This window comes from Rhincodon typus, chromosome 16, assembly GCF_021869965.1.
Source record: "Rhincodon typus isolate 14 chromosome 16, sRhiTyp1.1, whole genome shotgun sequence".
NCBI lineage: Eukaryota > Metazoa > Chordata > Chondrichthyes > Orectolobiformes > Rhincodontidae > Rhincodon > Rhincodon typus.
In genome coordinates this window covers 60446382-60464891 of record NC_063347.1, presented here as the reverse complement: position 1 = coordinate 60464891, position 18510 = coordinate 60446382, and the positions used below count along the sequence as shown (strand labels likewise).

At 40.8% G+C, this 18510-nt stretch overlaps 2 protein-coding genes across 7 annotated transcripts in view; one reads left to right on the top strand and one right to left on the bottom strand.

The window, feature by feature from the left end:
• Window positions 1-8539, bottom strand: part of itpr1b (inositol 1,4,5-trisphosphate receptor, type 1b) — a 500439-nt gene extending 491900 nt beyond the window's left edge. For 2 of the 4 annotated variants that reach the window (XM_048606462.1, XM_048606465.1), the window contains exons 1-3: window positions 5953-6219; window positions 5238-5378; window positions 939-1009 (exon numbers count right to left, since the gene is read on the bottom strand). In XM_048606462.1, coding sequence (XP_048462419.1) covers window positions 939-1009; window positions 5238-5329 — 163 coding nt within the window. In that variant the 5' untranslated portion in view covers window positions 5330-5378; window positions 5953-6219. Of the gene's footprint in view, window positions 1-938; window positions 1010-5237; window positions 5379-5855; window positions 6220-8410 lie in introns of those variants that run through there. The other 2 variants (XM_048606463.1, XM_048606464.1) reach the window with 2 other exon arrangements.
• A 93-nt stretch (window positions 8540-8632) lies between these two features.
• Window positions 8633-18510, top strand: part of LOC125485119 (formylglycine-generating enzyme-like) — a 29210-nt gene continuing 19332 nt past the window's right edge. For 2 of the 3 annotated variants that reach the window (XM_048606394.1, XM_048606393.1), the window contains exons 1-2: window positions 8633-9148; window positions 13524-13697. In XM_048606394.1, coding sequence (XP_048462351.1) covers window positions 8840-9148; window positions 13524-13697 — 483 coding nt within the window. In that variant the 5' untranslated portion in view covers window positions 8633-8839. Of the gene's footprint in view, window positions 9149-13523; window positions 13698-18321; window positions 18505-18510 lie in introns of those variants that run through there. The other variant, XM_048606396.1, reaches the window with a different exon arrangement.

Here is an 18510-nt window from a genome sequence, read left to right as displayed (position 1 = left end):
GAAGAGAAGGTTGATATGGTATGTGAAGTGTTTGCACAATAACATCATTCACGGCAACAGTTCAAAACTATAATCATTAACCGAGCAGCTACATTACATCAACATAATACTTCCAAATCATGATTAAACAAGACACTTTTGCAAGTGTTTTGTTTAATCAGATGCTGGTCCATGCAAGTAAATTAAAAATCACATCTTATTCACAAAAAACAAATACATGCACACATGTACATTGTTGGAGGCTGGGAGGGAAGGCAGAATACATCAGAAATAATTTGCTGATTGGATTTTACACCCACCTCCCCCCAATCCCCACAGCTTTCCTTTAAACCAAAAAGTGAATGGGTGATAGCAGCCTCCAGGTTCCTTATTACCCAGCCTCAGATAATCAAACAAGTTTACTCAAGAGCATCGACAATTCACTAAACCAGAGATGAATCCCAGCTAAACCAGCAATCTCAAAGCCTCTTGATTAATAATTTCAGTTATCTTGCATAGATCAAAAAAAGGCACAAACAAATACCAAAATTTACATCACTACAATGATCTCAGTGTGAGCCATCATTAATTGCTGGTTTTGCATTCTGGCATCCAAGTTGGCCAAAGAACACAGCAAGGTTACTCTCATACCTTTGCCAAAGATTTTATAGTCAGTCAGTGTTTTGCTCAGTACCAACACTCAACCTTATTGTAATTAAATTCTCACTAGAGAAGCACCATGGAATGTGTCATCTCAAATACATCATTTAAACCAACACAGGCACTTTGAAGTTTAAATAATTTAATTAAACCCCCTTGTTGGATTATTGTAATCAAGACCTCAAAATTTATGGCAAGCGTGTCCAGCGATATTATATCAGCAAGCTTTTAGTAGATCTTGATAACTTGGCTCATTTTGCTGTACTTTCTAAAGTTTGTAGGCTTCAGAATTCACTTACCTCTGAATTTCTTAGGTGGGTTGTTCAAGTCTCCAGCATCTGGTTGCACCACACATCGGTCATCCACAAGGCTTTCAAAGAAATACAGAAAAAGAAAGGTCATTACATCAACCTCAAGACACTCCATTTTTATGATTACTTTTCTTTTAACTTTGTTAATTGTTGATCTTTTTCTCTTATTGTAATTGACATTGCTCCCAACTCCACTGAAGTTTACACTGAGGCAACGTAGCGCACATAGAGTGAGGTCAAGGCAGATTCCTTCATACTCTCAACCTCTATGGACTGCCACCAATCCTACAGTACATTGCCGAATGCTCTCGGACAGCATTATCTCATGAAACAGTTCAGCTTAACATTATTAACAGGAAAAATTAGGGAATCACTTCTAGATGAGCAAATAGAATATCACAAAATAAAAACACAGAATAATGAACACACTCAGTGTGGGTTTCAAAAGAGAAAATTTTGCTGGTCCAAATTTAGTGAAATTTTTAAAAAGGTGGTAACAGAGACAGCTAATAACAGTGTTGTGCATGTAATGTATGTTGATTATCCAAAATGCTTTTGATAAGATGTCACATAATAGATCAACAAGTAAAAGGTCAGAGTATATGAAAACCAGGAGACAAGTAGTGTTGAATGGATTGCCAGTTGGCTACAAGGGAAAAACTGCAAGTGGGAATACAGGTACAGTAATTACTCAGAATGCCAGAAAGTGTAAAGTGGTGGTCGTCCACATGGATCAGTGCTGGGACCACTGCTGGTCACAATTTAGACATGTTATCAAAAAATAAAAATTCTAAAATTTGTTTGGATAGCAAATTGCAGGAAGTAGTCATGACAGAGGAGACTACAACAAATTACAGGCAGGCAGTAGTGAACATGCAACACAGATAAAAGGGAAGATGGTACATTTTGGAATTCATTACTTGGAACATGTCAATCTAGGTGGAGTAGAGGATGAAGAGGATTTTTGAATACAAATATACCAATCACAAAAAGGTGCACCACAGATTGGGAAGAATTCTGGCATGCAGTTAAGCCAAATGGTCTATTACTGTGCCATAACTCTATATACCCTTTGTAAGCCCAAGCCATCTTAAAAAGTCAAGCTGTTCCTGAATCATTGCACATTTAAATTCTAAATTCTTGTTTTCTCAAATTTAAAAGTACCTAGAGATGTTTTTCCAAGTCAAAAAGATGCTTCATAAATGTAGGCGATTGTTGCTGTTTGTTTTTGTTGGTGGAGGAGGGGGTAGGATTTACTAATCTTCAGAACTCAGGTGATCAAAAACCTGGAATCCATCAAGTTCATTTTGGCAAATTTATCCAAAATAATAACCAAAATTGATGCAGTGCTGATCTGCAGTTAGTCAACCAAAGGGTGAGAAAAGCATTTGAAAAATGTGTTTAAATTTCTAACTCCTCCTGCCACATCCCCCTGACCCCCTTCATCAGGGACAAAGGGCAACAGAATAGTAGTGAGGAGGAACTTGGTGTCCAGGCAAGAGACAGCTATTTGTGGAGCTAAAATTTGTCACTATTAAACTTATTTTTTAAAAGAGGATTTGTCAACGTAATTGTGCAGATAAATCTTTGGTGAACTTAAAAGCATTAGGTCATCATTCTGGTAGTTGGACTGTTAAAATGTTAAAGCTTTGAAAGTGCAAGTCTTCCACATTTCATATACTATTTCAGTAGCAATAAGAACAATCTTCCCCTGAAATCAATTGCAGGTAGTATGCCTTATTACAATTTATATCAAAAAGAGTAGACAAAGCAAAATTTCAAACAATTACCTGACCATTGCCATTGTACAAGTAGGTGTTAAATGACATTTGTACAAATGCTATGAATAAAATTTGGGGTGGATATAGCAATGAAGGAGTATTGAATCAAAGGCTCCACTCAATGAATCCAATTCTATATTTTGCAATTAGAGCATTCCAAAAAAAAAAATTTATCACATATTAGTTGACATTTTGTTAATGCTTTGCAAGCTACAAAAGCCTCATGTTCAGGCAAAAGGTAACAATCATCACGTTACCAGGTCTAGCCAATTCAAGGCCAAAGCCATTCAGACCCACAAAATTGGGGAGAAGAAGCAACCTACCCTATTCCTCCTCAAAAAAAAAAAAAAAAAAAAAAAAACCCTAAGGGCAATGGTGGGGGCAAGAACAGTATCTGCAAACAAAACTGGAGAAAATCACCACTTGGGAAGAAGCAGTCAACATTTCAAAGTCATAACCTTCAATGGCACTGTAATGCATTTGTTCCTGGGAATGAATAAGCATCTATTCAGGTACTTCCTCAGCACTTAGATTCCCAAACCCCTTTCCTTAAAATATTGACTCCAGGGGAAATAGTTGTACCAACATCCCATCAAGACTACCAATCTTTATTCAGTCTAGACCAAACACTATCAAGCTATTTACTTACAGAAGTAAAATTCAACTTTTAGGTGAAATGAAATAAAAGGTACAATTGAAGTGAGCTAAGAGGCTTTGTTAATGTAATGTAAAATGATTATTCTGATGTACTTATATTTGCCTGAATAACACACAAAACGATACTTTTCACTGTACTTTAGTACATGTAACAATATCAAATCAAACCTTCCTTAGGAAAGGAAGGACATTGGGATAAGGAGCTGATGAATTTTCCAAAATAGGGAAGGTCACAATGGAGAGGTGGGGATTTAGGGAGAGAATTTTAACAAAATGAGAAGGTTTAGTTCCCAATGGTAGATAAAAGATTGGCAAAATGCCAAGTCCTTGAAGATGTTGTCCTGTATCTTACACAAAAGCACCATTAAGGAACAATCAAGAACTGAAGCGTGGTAGCAGGTTTAGCCTTTTACTAGTCCAAGATCACTGATGCCAATTCCAATCTGACATGATTGTGCCAATCCAAATCAGGTAATGGAGCACAGACCTTAACAAAAGGTTACCAGGGGCAGCATGGTGGCTCAGTGGTTAGCACTGTTGCCTCAGTGCCAGGGACCCGGGTTCGATTCCATCCTCGGGAGACTGTGCAAACTCCTTACACATTCTCCCCACGTCTGTGTGGGTTTTCCCCGGGTGCTCCAGTTTCCTCCCACAGTCCAAAAGATGTGCAGGTTAGGTGGATTGGCCATGCTAAAATTATACATAATGTCTAGGGTGGGAAACGTAAGGATGGTGCAAGGTGCAAGTCTGGGTGGGATGCTCCTCAATGTGGACTCGATGGGCCAAATGGCCTGCTTCCACACTGTAGGGATTCTATGGGCCTTGGGCTGTACTGCAGTGTTACAATGCACTGCATTTCTTGAACCATGAGCAGACGTGGCAGCCAATTACTACACTCCTGTTTTAACAGTGAATACACGTGCCCAATGAAAGTCCACTAAGACTAAGGTTAAATGGTGAAAGTGGCATATCAAGTCAATGAATGCTACTCTTGTAGCGGATGCATGATATCAGGCAGAGAATGCAAGACATGAAAACAAATAAACCACAAAAGCAGGTAACCTAAAAATCGGAAAGTTCAGGTGCAGACAGGAGATGGTCCAACGAGTGGCAGATATACAAAGCAGACAATGCTCTGAATCTCCACCTCTCTGGGTGAATTCAGTTAGAGACACCGGAACAAAAGGATTTACAGGGAAAATAACTCAAAAATGGGTGTAAATCGACCATAGCCCTTCCATGAGGGAACACTCCAAATCACATGTAGTGTCAATGTCATGACTGGATCTCAACACATTTAATTGCAATTCCGAGACCCACCCACCCAAGTGTTTGCCAAGTTGCAATGTGTCCCCGAGTACAGCACTGAAGGACGTTGGCGTTCGAAGTGAGCGGCATAATTTAATCGGCAAAATCGCTTTGAATCAAGATTGACGATGTTTATAGCTATACATTAACGCCCTCGATATAAACAACAGTCAGAAAGCTGTTGTGGCGCAGTGGTAGTGTCCCGGCCTTAGCCTGGTTTAAAAGTCCTACCTGCTCCAGAGGGGTGTCTGTGATAATATCTAGTCTCTTGATTAGAAAAAAAAATGTCCATAACCCACTGCATTCACCTATTTGCATGGGCCAGTGAGTGAACCAACAACTGATGGTGGTACAGGAAGAGATCAAACCTTTCAGAACTAGATGCCAGGATTCACTAAGATTCTCAGACACGTCACGTTGATACCGAAGCTTGGTGCATTTTCCCTCCCAAACCGTTAGTCAGTTTTAACTCCTGTGGCAAGTTACTAATTCAGTGAAAGAGTCAAAGAAACCTACCAGCGGCTGTTTCTCTCATACTTACCCTAAAGTACTGATGAACCCATTGACAGATCCTTCGGAGTATAAGGAGACTATATCTCCAATGTGAAGAAAACTCGACATTTTGTCAGACATCTCTCATCCCTTTCTTTCGGCTACCAAGTCAAGCACAATATCTCCACCTCTGCAACGAGACGAATAAAAAAAAACATTAATAATAAATAATGATAATATTTTAAAAATGATGCACTTCTGCCATTGAAAGAAAATCATCACCGTTAATACAGCTCCGCTAACACAATTGGTTTAATCTTGAAACATCCTAATGGTAATTAAAGCCAATAAACTCCAAACATAGACCTGCAGACAGAGAACGGTCAAAGTGCACACGGTGACCGCTGCGTTTATGGACTTAACAATACAGACATCAAACTTGTGGTGGCGAACATTCAGTGTAACAGGACATCGCAGAACGCAAAGATAAATCGCAGCTTCAAACGTGAGCAAACGGGCTTTATATTCATTTTATTTCAGCCCCTTTGCGTTGGAAATCTGCAGACCCGCAATCCGCTTTCAAGTTGCAAGTTGACGAAGTTTACCTTTCTATTGAAAGGGAGCATGAATGAAAACGGCAGATTTAAAACAGCAGACCATTGCTTACATTAGGTGGAGTACTCCTTCATTCTGTCCTGCTTCACTTTCAAGTTGATTCGAAGTTGAAGCAACGCATAGCGCCTTTTTAAAAAAAAAGCACTGACCTGAAGAGTGGGAGCCCGAACAGATAGTGGTGATAGAAGTAATAGCTAGGTAGTACAGAGGAAGTCCATGGCTGCTCAGTCTTTTCTTTCACCCTTTCCAGTGAGACAGTTCCCGTTAGATAACACAGCTCTTAGCCAGCCCCTCTCTCGCTTGTAGCAATTGCAGCAGCTGTTACAAGCTTCTTCGCCTATCAGCGAGCCCGCACAGCCCGCCGTTCACCCTGGGACCTGTAGTCCCACCTCCCCACAGTCCTCGGGTCGCTCCCAGCCACATTAGGGGGAGGAAGGACTACAACTCCCGGCGGGCTCCGCAGTAACGGCACGGGCTCCGCCCCCTTATTATAATAGTGACGTCAGTGGGCGCGCGCTCTGTACCCTCCGATTGGCTGTTCTGCACGTCCGTCGGCAATCGCCCCGCCCCCTCCGAACGTTTCAAAAAGTTTCCGCGAGGGACCCAACTTTTCTCAGTGACCAGAGTCCCGAAGCTGGGGTTTGCTCTCAGACTGGTTTGAGTTCCCTTCATAGGCGCACTTTGTGCTCAATCTTTTGATAAAGTTTACTGCCTTAGAGGAAAATTAAGGGGTAAACAGGGAAAGCACTTGACAGCAAGCCAGGGTTCACACACAACTTTCAGGAACCAGTATAACGTGCGAGCTCTTAACTTTTAATTTTTGTTTTCTGCTGCAGGATCGCGGTGGCTGACCAAACAACTACTTTGTTGACCCATGGTCGAAGCCCAAAACAAGTTGCGTTGCCTCCTCAGCAGCGGAATTGATGGAAAATGAAACCGCCAGTTCAATTGTCACTCCACCACACAGCTACCTAGGGGGCACTGGGTTCTAAAATGATTCTAGTTTCTCAAACAGGAGACCTGTTGATTACCTTACATGCGCTCTCAGACCCCACAGAGCTTAGAGCAACTGGTGAGTAATGGGGGTGAGCTCAATGACAATCAATATTTAGTGCTCTTTGTAGGTCAATGAGTGGATTAACGTGGCTCAGTAAGAATTAGGTCCAACATTGTGGGAGATACAGAATAAGTGCAAAATCCACAAACCAAACTAGGTATACATTCAACCCTGATATTACCATCATCTTGATTCTCTGGGCAACCAAGTCCAATGTCTGCCATTAGGTTTACCTATTAAACATATTTATTTTCAGGTCTACACACAAAACTGACATTAGGAAAACAGCTTTGCAGTCATGAGACCAACTTTAGAGGGTTCAGTGACAGCTTATTTGATGCATCTTTCACTCGGACAACATTGGTTTGCACCATGTCTGAAGAAACCATTACATGCTAGGGGTAAATAATGATAGACATCTCAGCACCTGCCATTTTTGTGCCAAATGGGGCATTGGGACACCCACTCAGACTGAAATGCTCTCATTTCAACATTTGTGAACTTAATTCACATTGCTAGCTGGTAGATGTCAACAACTGCATCAGAGTGCCCCTTGTGTTTTGCCAATAAGAGATCTCTTCTTGAACCATGAAACACCAGACTTCCAGCATAGCTACCACCATATCGTAACTTAATTTTTTCAAAATAAATCGAAGCAAATTCATTTGCTTCACTCAGGCAGCCTATTTAAGTGTTCCAATAATATTTTGTTTTCTCACATTACTCAATAAAGTAGTCACAGGTCATTGGGGGTATTTCCACTTGAACCCAGAAAGCTAGTGGTCGGGGCCCATTCCAGATAGCCCTAGCATGCAGACGTCGAAGGACTGGCCCTGAGCATTGGATTGACAGTCTATGGAGGCCATCCCATCATAAAGGCTAGAAGGGCATCTGTAGTTTTGTTTGCAGCACAGGTAAGAGAAACCACAAGGAAGGCAATCAGAATCAATTTCAGCTACATGTCCATCCTACATATCTTGTAACTTAAAACCTGCTTAAGGGCACACTCGAATGGATGGACTTCACAAAGCTTGACACCAAGCTATAATATTTATTGACAAAATATATATATAATTACATGCATTCAGAAATATCAATGCCTTGACTAGAACGTTGTCTTTCCATCTTTGCATTCATATCCTCTGATAAACTCAATCTTCAAAAGTTTCTTTAGTTACAAATCAGAATCATGTGAATTCTACAATCAGAAATTAGAAATTCTCGTGTAGATCCAATTTCTGTAGCACGATTGTACATCTTCAAAACATATTTGCACATTTAAAAAGTCTCACAGCAATTTAATTGAAAATAAAAAAACTAAAGGAAATGCAAACTCACTAAAATTATTAATGTAATTATTGCAATCAAATGTTGATACAGCGTTTAGCAGCAATTAACAGCCTACTGTATATATTTTAACTAAAAATATTAACAAATTCTCTTTACTCAAATTATAATAAAAATCAGAATGCAATATATAATGCTATTAATCATTGATTGTTACTAAACTGAGCTAACAGTACATATTCTACTACCGAAAAAAAACTAACCTTTAACAAAAGGGCAAAATAACACCACTGTATCCACAAAGATGTCAAAGCTGGAGCTTATCCACAACTCACGTTGAAGTCCTCCAACGTTGTGGGGCTGTGTGGGGAGGAAGCGCGGACTTGGTAATCTTCTTGTGCATCCCCCCTGCTCGTCGTCAGCACGTAAAGCTGGCGCTTTGATTGGTTGGTTTATATCATGTGATATTACACACCGGAAGAGAAGCAAACGTCAGCCATTTTTTGTGTAATTTACATAACCAGTGGTTGTTTGTTTTCATTAAAGCTTGCAAAAACAAGGAAGGTAAATGGTTGCAGGAGCTTGGTACGTTGGAAGAAGCACGTGGAGCAGACGCTGAATCACGTGGCCTCGAATCGTCCGCCAACTGCTGATGGTCAGCTGATTGATCACATGATCTATAGCCCCCCAACATGGCGCTGCCCAGGTCGAGGAGTTTGTGCGGGAGATGTTTAACTGTTTATTTCAGCCTCACGCTGTTTGTCCTTTTAGTTAGCGTGAGTCTAGTATTTGCAACAAGTCCGTCACCCAAAGACTCTGGTTTCTCCTCTGGTTGCGGCTGCACTAGTCGTCGGGAAGTTGCTGGCGATTTCCCTGATACTCCACATGACAGCATCTCATTAGCGAAACAGGCAGCTGCCAAATACTCTAAGGAGGCTAATGTTGTAGGTCAAGAGATCACAGAAGACTACAGGCCAGACTTGGAAAGGCGCACTAATCAGGTAGAGTCCTAGTCAGTCTCACTTTATGTAACCGGACTGGTGTAACTATCTGCAGCGTTACTTTTCACCGTTTCGCTTGCACCAAAAGTACGGTATTGATGTAGCACACCTACGGGCTGTGATCTACAAGGGTGTTTGTAACTTGTGGAAAATCTTAATTACAGTATCTAGACACCTTTTTAATATGGGTATTGATTAAGTGAAATAAACCCTTACATCTTGTACGATCTCCTGCTGTCCCAGAGCCCTTTACACACCAAAAGTACGTCTGAAGTGTCGTTGTATTCTCGGAAAGTTTAATTAAATACTGTGGCTGCAAGGATAGACAGAGATTGGGAATCCTGTGGTGAGTAACTCCTAACTTCCCAAAGCCTGTCCACCGTCCACATACAAATAAGGAGCGTGATGGAATACACTCCACCTAATTAGACGAATGGAGCTTCAACAAAACAAACTTGATATTCTCCAGCATAAAGCACATTTGACTGGCACCTAACCTGAAAATATCTCAAAGATCCACTCTCTCCATCACTGACAGTTGCAGCAGTGTGTACCCTCAACAAAATGCTTTGCAGCAACTTGTATAAAAACTTGATCAGGTTAATGTCTGGTACAGTGTGAATAGCATTTCTGTGATGATGTAAGAGAACAAGACAGAGTTCAGTGGGTTTAGGCAGAGTTAACCATATCTCTGTAAAATTACCAATAGTTGACCATTTATATGTAATAATTAGTCGCCAACTAAATTACTGAAGACCTATCAATCTCTGCTGAACCAGAATAACAACATATACAACACAACTCAACATTCCTTCAACAGGATTTTCTAAATCTGTGACTTCTTCCTTGAAAATGACGAGGACAACAGGTGCACAGAAACACCACAACAATGCAGCTTCCCTTCCAAGGTACATCCCATCCAAACTATGCCATCATCCCTTCACTTGCTGGGTCAAAATCTTGAAATTTCTTAGCTAACAACACTATGGGTTTCCCTACATGCCAAGGACTGCATTAGTTCAAGGCTGTGGCAGAGATAGGCAATAAATACTGGTCTAGCCAGTAACATCCACATTCCATGAAAGAAGAAATAAAAATGCAACTATTGGAAGGGTATGGTTGGTGACATTTGTCTTTTCCATAAGAGTTTAATTTTTATTAATGTAATGTGAATTAGCACCCCTAGGTTTTTCAAAAATATCCAGGTTGCTTATTCCTCATTTTCTCAAGTCATAACAGATAAATAGGACAAAAGGAGGCTATTTGTCAGATTTTTGCTGAGACCAGCTCTTTGAAAGATCTTTTCAATTAGATGCACCCAGATCTTCCGGTGTACTTTTGGAGTTTTTCCTTTTTCAAATATGTATCGAATGTCTTTTTTTATGTTCATTGGACAAAACTTGGACCAAAAATTAACCACAGCATATACTATCAAGTAATTGGGCAAGTTTTATAAGATTGGCCGCGGTACTGGGAGAACTCCACACTCCTGTTTCTTTCAAAGAGTGTCACATAATGTTCTACTTCCACTTAAGGAGACAGACTTTGACATCCTTTTGAATGGTAATATGATGTCTGTCCCAATGTTATACTGAAGTGTCTCATTGAATTAATTAGCTCAAGTCTCTAGGTAGTTGATTCTATGGCTTTCTGACTTTGGGACAAAAGTGCTGTTAATGAGTCAAGGTTTTATACAAAGGATATTGATAGTCAGTAGCAGCCGCACCTGGTCTGGGAATTGGATGTTCCTACCGCTACTTCAACTTGAGGCTTAGAGTCATAGAGTTGTACAGCACAGAAACAGACCTTTCGGTCCAACTCGTTCACGCCGAACAGATATCCTAAATAAATCAAGTCCCATTTGGCCCATACTCCTCTAAACCCATCCTATTGTGGTCGGTTGGCTCGCCGAGCTGGTTCGTTGTTGTTCCGCAGACGTTTCAATGGGATCTTGGGACAAGCAAAGCAGAGACAGGCACGGGAGTACCTAGAAGCCTGGTACTCCATGAAGAAAGCCATCAACAAACACATAGAATTCGACCCCATATACACTCCACTGCGAAGGAAAACCGGAAGTGAGGTAATCCAGCTCAACAGACTCCAGAGTTTAAAAACCAGGCGGGAAAACAAAATGGTGCTTCATTGGAGGCTGCACTGATGACGTTACCCAGCAGGGTAATGAAACGTCTGTGGAACAACAACGAAACAGTTCGGCGAGCCAACCAACCACAACACCCACAACCCGAGCTACAAATCTACTCCAAAACCCATCCTATTCATGAGCCCATCCAGATGCCTTTTCAATGTTGTAATTGTACCAGCCTCCACCACTTCCTCTGGAGTTCATTCCATACGTGCACCATGGTCTGTGTGGAAAAAGTTGTCCTTTAAGTCCTTTTTAAATCTTTCCCCTCTCACCTTTAAACCTATGCCCTCTAATTTTGGACTCCCCTACCCTGGGAAATAGACATTGGCTATTCACCCCGTTCGTGCCCCCCATGATTTTATAAACCTCTATACACCTGTAAAATTTCACTGTTTGTATGTTTTTCTTGGATGGAACTCTGGTTTCCATTTGTGGAGGAAAAATACCTCTTCTGTACCCGTCACCAAATTATTAGTTGAGTCATGTCAAACTTTAAACTGTTCTCCCATGATGCAAAAGAACTGTGTAGAAGGTGATATGAAATTGCTTCATTGCCATCCACAGGGTTAAGAAACGTTGTAGGTTTTTTTTTTAAAAAAGAAGCATGAAAATTGAGTGGATTTTTTGTGTGTAATGTAGCTGAAGAAATTTAATGTAGAATGGCTGATTGCACAGGAGCACAGAGGAGAAAATCACAGATCCGTCTTCACTAACAGAATGGATCTCCAGGATCTATAAAGATGTGCATGCAGAGGAGAAATGTTTCTCTGTCTGAAAATTGAGAAGAAATAATATTGTCATGTAGTCCTAATATTCTATTCACTTTGATCAATATCAAGTATTAAAGGAGAAGTAGTTATTGTTTGAAATACTCCTCAATCTTAAAGTTCAAGGAGATGTACTCACCAGAATTTTGAATGATTTTTGTCAAGGAATCAAATTTGTCCTTAGTCATGTTTTTTTTTTGAGCCTGACAGTTTGGATGTCTAAATCTTGACCATTCTTTTATTCCATTTTAGCTATGACTGTCAAAAAACTGGAAGGAAATGACATGACCTATACTGGGCTTACAACTGCGTTACGGGTTTCTGTGCTATAATATAGAAAGTGTCTTTTCACTGGCAAAGCTACTGTCTAATGTTGGCACACTTGTAGTTTTGCATGCTAATGATTCCTGGAGCCTGTCACAATGTGTCTAAGCTACTTTTCTACATAATTGCTCAGTATCATGTACCATTTACTTGATGGAATCAATTCTTCAATTTAAAGCTGTTTTCAGCACCAGTATTTTGAAGTTTATTACTTGATTCCAAACAGCATGACCAGGGTGTGTAGTTAACCTCAATAATTCTCAACACTTAAAAGGAAGTTTTTCACTATTTAATTTTCAGTGCATTTTGCTTTGTATCCTTTTCATAATCATTCCACGATGCTTGTCAAGGCTGTTGACCAAAAGCTTAATGGAATCATTAGTACCTTGCATGACATTGTGCATCAGCTACTTCCCCAGTTAAATAAAAGATGCAAGATCTGCATAACATATCAATTGTATCTACTGGTATTAAATCCTTGATCATATGATTTTCTTGCTTTTAATAAAGATGGCTATGGTTTGGCAATCAATTAGAGCCATAGTGTCATACAGCACGGAAACGGACCCTTCGGTCCCACTCGTCTGCACTGGCTAGATGTCCTAAATTGATCTAGTCGCATTTGGCCCATATCCCTCTAAATCCTTCCTATTCATATACTCATCCAGACGCCTTTTTAAGTGTTGTAGTTGTACCCCCTTCCACCACTTCCTCTGGCAGCGTGTTCCATACACGCACCATTCTCTGCGTGGAAAAAATTACCCCTTGGGTCCTTTTTAAATCTTTGCCCTCTCACTTTAACCATATGCCCCCTAGTTTTGGACCCCCACCCCCCAATTTAGGAAAAAGATTCTTGGCTATTTACCCAATCCATGCCGGTCGCAATTTTATAAACCTCAATAAGGTCAGCCTCCTATGATCCAGGGGAAAATAGCACCAGCCTATTCAGCCTCTCCCTTAAGCTCAAACCCTCCAGCCCTGGCAACATCCTTGTAAATCTTTTCTGCACCCTTCCAAGTTTCACAACATCCTTCCTATAGAAATCGTCACTAGTATGATTGACAACATTTTTCTATATCAATCAGAATGAGGTCTAATGATTGACCACCATTATCAATGTATTGTCTCCTTATGTAAGATGGTGCTGATACCAGGTGGAGTGTTTACCATGGGAACTGATGACCCAGCAATACCTCAGGATGGAGAGGGCCCAGCAAGAAAAGTTCATGTTAAGCAGTTCTACATGGATATGTATGAAGTCACCAACGCTGAATTTGACAGATTCATTAGAGCTACAGACTACACCACAGAGGTATGAAGCTCTTCAAGTTTTCTATAGTTCCTTTATCCTTGTATTTTTGGAGCAAAAATAACTTGCATCCTTCCAGTGTGTTTCTTACTGTGTTTTAATTAAAATATCTTCCCTGAACTAGGATGTAGTCCGTTTGCACCCAATGGTGCTTGGGCAATAATTTGCATTTAAGATTCAAGCTAAATGTCTAATGGTGCTTTACAAAAAAAAAAGCAATGAATGTCAACTTAAAGAACCTGAGGTTAGGAGGTGAGATTAATAGCTTACCTTTCCAGAAAAGAGAACTTCTAGAGAAGAGAGTGATTATGGAGGGAACTGTAGAGAATAGGAACTAAGTAGTGGAAGACAAAATTGTCACAGTTTTGGTAGCAGAGACCCAAGGATGTAGTTGGAGGAATGGAATCTTTGGGGAAGGGGAGCTTGTTGTATGTGTTGTGCCCTAGTATTCTGCCTCCAATCTGCTCTGCTATTTTGCGTGTCTGCGGGTTGCCCGACAACGGGAAACCTTCACCGACCGACTGAGCTCTAACCACGAACAACTTCACTTTCTCCACGAGTGCCTTCAAAACCAGGGACTGCCCCGCAGCGTGGAGTACAAACCTCCACTCGACAAACCGCAGGCGTATAAAATGGCTGAACAGAACAGACACAGAATGCTAGGGCATAACACGCTAAAAATTGCCTGACGATAGGAAACTCTCGCCAACTGACTGAGCTTGTTGTATGGCTATAGGAACTTAGAGAAACAGGATGGGATGAGGCCCTAGATTGATTTGAACACTGAACTAGTTAATAATTAACAGATTAAGGTAAACCACTACACACGGCCAAAGGTTTCCATTCCTTGGTGCGCTCTAAGATGGTGATGATGAGAAAGGATGTTCTCAACTTATCAAATTTGCAAGTCTTGCTGTTTGGCAAAGGCTACATCTGTTAGCTTTGGAATACAGAGCCCATCAGGGGTTTACAGAGTAACCCAATTCCTCACTCTTCAGCTGCCTGCAGGCTGAAGGAGTGCATAGGAATGAACCTGATTAGGATAGCCTGATCTTTGCCATTTCATTACCCATCACCAAGTGCCATATTTATATTTGTCCTTATAAAACCAATGTGCTTCCAAACGTTGCTGCCATAGTTTCCAAGTGACCTGAAAGATTTCGCCAATTATGGCGTGAATCATCCAAGTCTTCCAGTAGCTTCAAGTCCTGTGCAAATTTGGCTGAAGAATGAATCGCCTACTAAATTTATCCGGTAAAATCAGCATAAACAAGCAATCCTTTACAAGACTGTGACTAGAATAGTGCAGCAAGAATTTGAAACCCATTCACTGTCTTTATAAGCATTTGTTTTCCATCACAGTGTGCTTTACCTACAGGATGCATTGTAGCTGTTTTTGCCAGCATGTTTCTAAAGCACCCCATAAACCTGTGCCTCCTGAAGGAAGCAGCTGCATAGGAGCAGCACCACCTCTAAGCTCCTCCCAATTGTCGTGCCACTCTGACTTGGTTACCCAAGAAACAATGCTGAAATATGTATATCTAATGGCAGCTCATTTCTTTAGAAACTAGATTAATGCATGTATTTCTGGCCTAAGTAAGCAATTTAAATCCAGAGTTAATCATCTTGTGAAGCAGACTGCCTCATAATTGCAAGGACCTGCTGAAAATCCGTAGAATTGCTCACTGAAGTGCTAACTGCTTTACTTCTCCAACAACCACTAATATTAAATTTGAGAGGTCTGACCCTGTCAAAATTGTTTTTTGCTCCACTTGTTTTGCACTTGATGTGCCAAGCTAATTTTTTTTTTTGAAAGAAGTTGAATGGCTTTTTTTATTTTCATGTGGGGGTCCAAGAGATTCCTAATGCTCTGATTTGGTCTGTTGTAGTTTGGTCGCTTTAATTGCATGCTTTGTTCGATTCCTTTTATGCTGGGCAGTTCTGTAGGCAACTGAATTTTAATTCCCAGAGGTCTATCAGGTTTCTCTGGCTTGCATGCTGCCAAACGTTTGTGTCATGCAACTGTTGCTTTCAAACCGCTACTTTGTCTATCATGCAACAACCCTAGTATGTTGTCATCCCTTTACTGTCATCTCCCAGGCTGCCTAGATTCATTTTCTGATCTGCTCACTTGGCCCTTATTCCCTTCACCGGCTTAGTCCACCATGCACGCTACCCTCCTCGCCCGCATGCAGAAACGACTTCTCCTGCAGATATTGTGCCATCTGCTCCACACAGGTCCTGCCCGCCTTCTCTTAATCTGCATGTTGCCCATCAACGGCGTCAATCACTGGTTTCCTACGGTGTGGTGATGCGCACCATTTGGAGGAGCCTGATCTCCACAGCACCTTGCTGCTGTCCGGCTTCCTGTCAGGAATTTGCTCGAGACTTTCAAAGATGAACCCAACTCACTTGGACTGAACGTTGGGAAGCGTAAAGCTGTGGATGTTGATCCCAATCAAACAACCCAGTGCATCCCTCTCACTGGTCCAGGCTGTTGACCTTAAAACTGCATCCACAACCGTATCTACTCGCTTCTGTCTGCACTTCATCTCCACTTGACCTAAAATCTTCTAAAGTGCCATCATCTCCTTGTGATCCAATTTTCTCCAGCGTACCTTTTTGGCTTTCCTTCAGTAGATTGCTGAAATCCTTCACCATGTTGACTTGATACTCAATTCCTCACTTCGCTGTGTTGATTATTTATTCCCTATGCTCAACATTTATTTTGAATGTCATCATTCTCTTGCAAATTTTTACCTGCAGTCTGGGCGCACTGCAACTTCCTCCAGTCTCTTGTGGTTGACCTGTGGTGCAGATCCAACCTGCTACAATCTTTAGCCATCTCTGCCGTGCCTTTTTTTTTTTTTTTTTTTTTTTTTGGAATGTGTATTCCAAACCCACTCTGTTCATTCAGATGGATAGCCAAATGGCACTGTTTGAAGAAGGCAGAGGAGAAGGAATTTTGCTGCTGTCTTGGACAACAGTTATTCCTCAACCAATGGCATACTGCTAACATCGCTCAGCTTCTAATTCAGAGCCTGAGGCTAAAGTTCTATGGACAAGAGTTCAAATCCCGCCACGGCAGGTGGTGAAATTTCAATTCGAGAAAAACGTCGAATTATAAACTACCTGAAGGGTGACCATTATTGATGGTTGTAAAAGCCTATCTTTTTCACTAATGCGCTGAGAGGAAAGGAAATCTACCATGTTTACTTGGTCTCGCCTAATATGATTCCAGACCCACAGCAATGTGGTTACCCTCTGAAATTGCCTAGTAAGCCACTCATTCAAGGGCAATTAGAAGGATGAGCAACAGATGCCAGGCTTTGCCAGGGACGCCTACTTCACATCATTTTTAAAGAAGACTATCTGGTTATTTATCTCCTTGCTGTGGGAATATGTTGCAGCATTCGCATCTGCATTTTGTGGGATGACCTGAAGCTATGAAGGACATAGCAAGGAGGTGGTGGTGTATTGGTTATGTCACTAGATTAGTCATCCAGAGCCCCAAGCTAAGTTTCTGAGGATGTAGGTTTGAAACCCTCCCTGGCAAAGAGTGAAATTTGCATTCAGTAAAAATAAAGCGGGTTGGAATTAAAAATAAAACTAGTCCTATAGCAAACATGTCTACTGTTGTAAAATCTCATCTGGGTCACTAATGTGCTTTAGGTAAAGAACTCAACTATCCTGGCCTGGTCTGGCCCACGTGTGACTCCAGACCCAGTGCAATGTGATTGACTCTTTGCTGTTTGGGTTGGGCACCCCATAAATTATCTTTTTTTAAAAATGCCGAGGGATAATGGAAAAGGGAAAAAGTCAAGGCTCTTCGATATATTTATTTTGAAGCAATAATGTGTTGGGCATGACCTAAACTCCCACTACTTGAATGGTCCAATAGACTGTGTTTGGGCCATTTTGTTTTGACTTTGTGCCTCTGTTCCGGAGATTACTGACTTTCCAATCATGAGTTAAGCATTGGCTACAAAATGTTGGGTGTTTGGTTGAGGAAAACAGCCTGAGGGAAACTGAGGAGATATTTGTGTCTGTTTGGGGAATGAGTTACAACAAGGAAGTGCAGAGTGGGAAGCAGAGTGGTCAAAGTGGAGAATGTAGCTGGCTTTTCAAATAAAATTGAAATCTGGTGGACTGAAGAGCGCAAATTGCAAGATACTGATATGTTTGGTAGTTGCTCATAGGCCAGTTGCTTATCCCAGTATTCTGTCATACATTGAGCGAGTTATGAACTTTGATTCATTCTGTTGTATTTTAGCATCTTCCCAAGTCAAATATTTATTCGCTGACTAAACACATCATAAAATCTGCAAATGTGACGTTTTCATGTTTTTGTGGTATGTGAATTTTATGTAGTGTTTACAGTTTACCAGAAATAATAAACCCAATGATCTTTTCAAAAGACACATTACAGTGATAGCATTTCTTACACTATTGTGTTCTCTCTGATCGCATAAATCTCATTCATAACATTGTCTTAATGTTGGCAGCTCAGCTATGGCCTTTGATAAAGATGAATGTTTGAAGTTAGTCGAAGCAGTATACTATTCTAACTGTTTCATTTGTTTATCTCTGTTGTCAAGTTAACATTAATTTTGATTTCTCTCCACAGATACTGCCAGACCTGCTGAGTGTTCCCAGCAATTTCTGTTTTTGTTTCTGATTTCCTGCATCCGCAGTTATTTTGATTCTCTTATACTATTTTAATTGTTACTGTATATTCCTGTCATGCATGTCAACATGCTACAAGTGAGTTGGAAAAAAAGTCTCGAAGAAGACTAAGTAAAAATAAATTGTACAC